Genomic DNA, 5,000 nt, shown 5'->3' with positions numbered 1-5,000 from the left:
CTCATGGTCGGTTCCCAGTTCTTCATCCACGTCAAGAAGTACAGCTACACCCACGTATTTGCTTATGTTGTGGATGGTTTGGATCTGGTGGATAAGTAAGTAGAATGGGGTGTGGGTTGGGGGCGGGGAGGGGGGGGTGGAGGGGGGGGTGGAGGGGTGAGGTTGGGGGGATGAGGGTGGGGGAGATTGTGTGTGTGTAGTGTGTGTGGGTGGGTGGGTGGGTGGGGGGTTGTGTGGGTGTAGTGTGTGTGTGTGGGGGGGGGTGGGGGGTTGTGTGGGTGTAGTGTGTGTGTGGGGGGGGGGCGTGTTGGTTGTGTGTAGGGGTGGGGTTTGTGTGTGTGTGTGGGGGGGGGGCGTGTTGGTTGTGTGTGGGGGTGGGGTTTGTGTGTGTATGTGGGGTGGGGTGTAGTGTGTGTGTGTGTGATGTATGTGTGTATGATGTATGTGTGTGTGTGTTCTTTGTAGTATTATGAAATATGAGTTGTTTATGACTATGTTTGTGCCGTGTGTTTGTGTGTGTGTGTGTGTATGTGTGTGCTTTTTTCTTTTTTGTTTTAACTTTGGTGTCATGTATGTATTTTGTATGATTTTGTATGTGTTTGTGTTTGTAAGTGTGTGTTTGTGTGTGGTATGTGTTTAGAAATGTGTTCTCATGTATGTATGTTTGTGTTTATGTATAAACGTACCTGTGTGCGTGTGGCTTTGTGTACCTGTTCTATTTTTACATTCAAGTTTTCATTGTTGAAATAAGCAAATTAGATTGTGTTTGTCTATCTATTTCATTATATTCCTAACACTCTAAAATCTGAAATGATGTTTTGTTTCAGCAAACCCTTTATTCAAACAAATATTTGAAACTCTTTTCCAACTAACTGTATATCTGAACAACTGAATAATCCTTGTCCATTTTTTTCTATGGTTCCTCAAAATATATTTAATCTCTATAAACAATTTACTTTTACATATGTTGCTTTAATGCATCGACCGTTTTCTGTTGTTGTTGTTTTTAACGATATCTAATCAAAATACTGATTTTACATGATTAGGAAGAGGTGGCTGATTGAAAAAAAATATATATTCTCTCTATTTCTTTCTTCAGTCTCTCTTTTCTCTCTCTCTCTCTTTCTCTCTTTCTTTCCCTCTCTCTCTCTCTCTTTCTCTCTCTCTCTCTCTCTCTCTCTCTCTCTCTCTCTCTCTCTCTCTCTCTATCTATCTATCTATCTCTCTCTCTCTCTCTCTCTCTCTCTCTCTCTCTCTCTCTCTCTCTCTCTCTCTCTCTCTCTCTCTCTCTCTCTCTCTCTCTCTCTTTCTTTCTTTCTTTTCTTTCCTACCCTCTCCCCCTCTCCCTCCATCAATTTTCTGTCTCCCTTTCTAATGCTCTTTTTCCCACTCTCTCCTCTCTTCTTTAAATCATCTCTCTCTCCTCTCTTCTTTATTTTCTCTCTCTCTCTCTGTGTCTCTCTTTCTCTCTCTCTACCCGCCCCCCCTCTCTCTCTCCATCTATCTATCTATCTGTCTTTCTTTCTTTTCTTTCCTACCCCTCTCCTTCCATCAATTTTCTCTCTCCCTCCCTAACGCTTTTTTTCCCACTCTCTCCTCTCTTCTTTAAATTATTTCTCTGCCCCCCCCCCCTCTCTCTCTCTCTCTCTTCACTCCCACCCTCGCCTCACAACCCTCCCTCCGTCCTTCCCTCCTTCCCTCCTCTTCTTATTAATCCTCCTTCCCCCCCCCTCCCTCCCTCCCTCCTCCCTCCCTCCCTCCCTCCCTCCCTCCCTCCCTCCCTCCCTCCCTCCCTTCCTCCCTCCCTCTCTCCCTCCCTCCCTCTCCCTCCCGTCCCCCATGATAACTGTCAACACCGGAAGCACCAGGATTTCTCTGTCGTCTCCGTGCTAACTGCCCCCCCTCACCCCCCCTCTCTCTCTCTCTCCCCCCCCAGGATGACACAGCTAGGAGACTCAAATTCTGTGTATCGACCATCGAAGGCCATCACCATAGCAGACTGCGGGCGACTCTCCGGCTGAGCTCTTCCCTCTCCACTCCTGTTATCGTCGCTGCCCTCGCTGCTGCTGCTGCTGTTGCTGCTGCTGCTTCTGTTGCTGCTGCGCCTGCGTGACCACTTCCTCCTCCTCCACCTCCTCCACCACGCTCGTCCACCCACAGACACCTCCTACACTCGCTCCCGCGCGACGAGGGTGCCGTGCTCGCTCCCGGACCCTAAGCCTCCGCCACTCTCCGCCATGCCTGAGAATACGGTCTCCTCCACCTCCACTACTTCTACCACTACTACTTCTTCTTCCTCCTCCTTCTCCTCTCCTTCTTCTTCCTCTTCTTCCACCTCCGTCTGCACTTCCTCCTCCACGACGTCTCCCACCTCCTCCCTCGCACCGATGACGCCCACTCCTTCCCTGGAACAGACGATGAACCCCGGGACCTCCTCGGCCCTCGAGTCAACCGCTCCTCCCTGCTGTTCCCTCGAGTCAACGAAGGCTGAGGATTCCGCTGTTGAATCCGCAGCGCCTACCCTCTCCTCCCCCTCAACCCCCACTCCCTCCCCCCTCTCACCCCCCACGCCCGCGATCTCCACTCCAGACTCAGTGACTCTCGCACTCGCCATGGAGTCCGCACCTACCAAAAGCGCGGCCTTGGGACCACCGGAGACAACGCCCTCTGACCTTGGACCAACCACACCTGGAACCTCCCGCGTAGGACCGACGGTGCCCACACCCACCGCTCTAGAACCAGTAACACCTCCAGCTTCAACCCTAGAACCAGCAACACCTTCAACCCTCAGTGTGAAGCAAACAGAACCCGTAATTTTCACCCTGCAATCAACTGAACCTCCGACCCGTCATGCGGAAATAGCATCGCTTGCGTCCTCTGATATGGTACCACCAAAGTCCCTCTCTTGCAGCCTGGAACCAACGGACTCTATACCTTTACACATGGAACCGACCGTGAACAGAACCCCAGAAGAGACAAGAATGGCCACAACCTCAGAGGAGACAGCAATGGCCACAATCTCAGGAGAGACAGCAATGGCCACAACCTCAGAGGAGACAAGGATGGCCACAATCTCAGAAGAGACACCAATGGCCACAACCTCAAACGAGACAAGAATGGCCACAACCCCAGAGGAGACAGAAATGGCCACAACCTCAGGAGAGACAATAATGGCCACAATCTCAGGAGAGACAGCAAAGGCCACAACCTCAGAAGAAACCCCAGTCCCATTGATTACTCTAGAGCCCATGACACTGCCTGGCACCACCACCCTTGCAGCACAAACACCCATGTCCTCCACCCAAGAGCTTGTGACAGCCGCACCTTCAGCCGAAGACCAAGCAACACCTACACCGCCCACGCCCACGTCTTTGACCCCGATTTTAGAACCAACAGGGCAAGCAACGCCATCAGTCGCCGCCCTAGAACTAACTAACCCTTTGAGTTACTCCCACTTATCGACTGCATCCTCAGCCGATGTACTAGAATCATCGATGTCAGTAACTACATCTTCTGTCCGGGAATCCACCACTAACACGCCCACCGCTTGCACTCTTCCACTCGATGGCCACCCGTCTTACCCTCTCGCCCGCAGCCTCTCTGCTTCCCCTGTGCCGTCTCTCTCCTCTTCACTCCCGGATATTGCTTCCGAGTCCCCGCGAGACTCCCCTGCACCTGCTGGCTTGTTTCCGTTGCCTGGCGGCTCTAGAAGTTCCCTTGCCACAGTAGGACTCTTCCCCTTTGAAGAATGGACACAACACAGGGGGTCGTCCCCGTCTGCACCTCATATGACAATCAAAACCGGCAGGTGCCTCGACCCCGCCCTCCGCCCATGCTTCTCCTGGGCAGACGCGGCGGCGGGGGGCGACGCCTCTATCACGACCACCTCCTGCACAGCAATCAAAACTGTTTTAGTTTACCCTCCCAGTCCTGTGACGCCTCGGAAGTCCCTCAGAAGAGCGATAGAGGACACCTGCGCGTCGGCAGCAGCAGCTCGCTTGCTCAGATCGGAGTCGAAGACCCGCTTCTCGTATGACTTTGGCCGAGACGCTTCCGAAAGCAAGGAAGATCTCCTGTACTGCCCAGCGACTCCGAGAAGGGCCCTCAGATCCCGGAATGCCGTCCCCTACACCTCCACGGCGCACGGCAGAGCCATCAAGACTGAGAGTTGGAGGCTACACGGCGGCGCCGACATGCGCTTCCACACACTTTATGGTGGAGGTTTTGCCGTTCACGATAGCAGTACGCCAATGTTCGGTCCAGTCAAGACAGAATGCGCCGTTGCATTCTTCACCGCATCACCGCGCCCACCCATCAAGAATGTCGCTTTCCTCTCCGCATCACCACGCCCTCCTCTAAAGAAAGAAGGCTCGGTCACTTTCTTCGCCGTCTCGCCGCGTCGGTCCATCAAGCAGGAAAGTGTTGTCACTTACTTCGGCGCAACGCCACTGAGGTTCTTTGAGGCCGAAAGCCGTTCTCACCGCAACAGTATAGAGTCCTTCGAGGCTACCGTTAAGAAGGAAGTTTCCAGTCCGTACGTCATGGTAACGTCCGAGAACTTCCTCAGCTGTGGGGACACTTTATACCACGGGGAAGTTACACCAAGGAGGCCCCTTAGGATATGATTTGTGAAGGATGCTTAGGACGACAGTGCCACTTCCCAATTAAAGTCAGTCAGGATTCTGTGCGTGAAGTGTGCTGACTGTCCCGAGCCCCCACTTATGCGTATGAAGCCGGGAAGTTCGGTCACGAAGCCAAGGGGCATGACGCAACGCAACTTCACCGGTGACGAAAAGGTGAACGTGTGGCCCTTCCTGGTAAGAGGATTCGAGATTTCCAAGTGACCAGAACACGGTTCCACTTACGAGAACGTAAGGCCCGAAAACGAACTTCGAGATGGACGTCTAAAACCAGAAGCATTGGCACACTTTCCTGAAGCAGACCCGTGGATGTTCGACCAAGCCCGGACTGGGGATACACCCCCCCCCCCCACTCTCTCG

The 5,000-nt window shown here is 52.8% G+C and overlaps 1 protein-coding gene across 1 annotated transcript in view; it reads left to right on the top strand.

The window, feature by feature from the left end:
• LOC122247748 (uncharacterized) overlaps window positions 1-2,078 on the top strand; it is a 239,432-nt gene extending 237,354 nt beyond the window's left edge. Inside the window, exons 10-11 of the mRNA XM_086544825.1 lie at window positions 1-95; window positions 1,937-2,078. The exon at window positions 1-95 is cut by the window's left edge and continues 62 nt beyond it. Coding sequence (XP_086400951.1) covers window positions 1-95; window positions 1,937-2,021 — 180 coding nt within the window. The 3' untranslated portion in view covers window positions 2,022-2,078. The remainder of the gene's footprint in view (window positions 96-1,936) is intronic.
• The last annotated feature ends 2,922 nt before the right edge of the window (window positions 2,079-5,000 follow it).

This window comes from Penaeus japonicus, unplaced genomic scaffold, assembly GCF_977035675.1.
Source record: "Penaeus japonicus unplaced genomic scaffold, GWHDUDI00000001_assembly GWHDUDI00000015, whole genome shotgun sequence".
In the NCBI taxonomy this organism is placed as follows: Eukaryota; Metazoa; Arthropoda; class Malacostraca; order Decapoda; family Penaeidae; genus Penaeus; species Penaeus japonicus.
The sequence above is the reverse complement of the archived record's forward strand: the minus strand, read 5'-3'. Positions and strand labels throughout refer to the sequence as shown.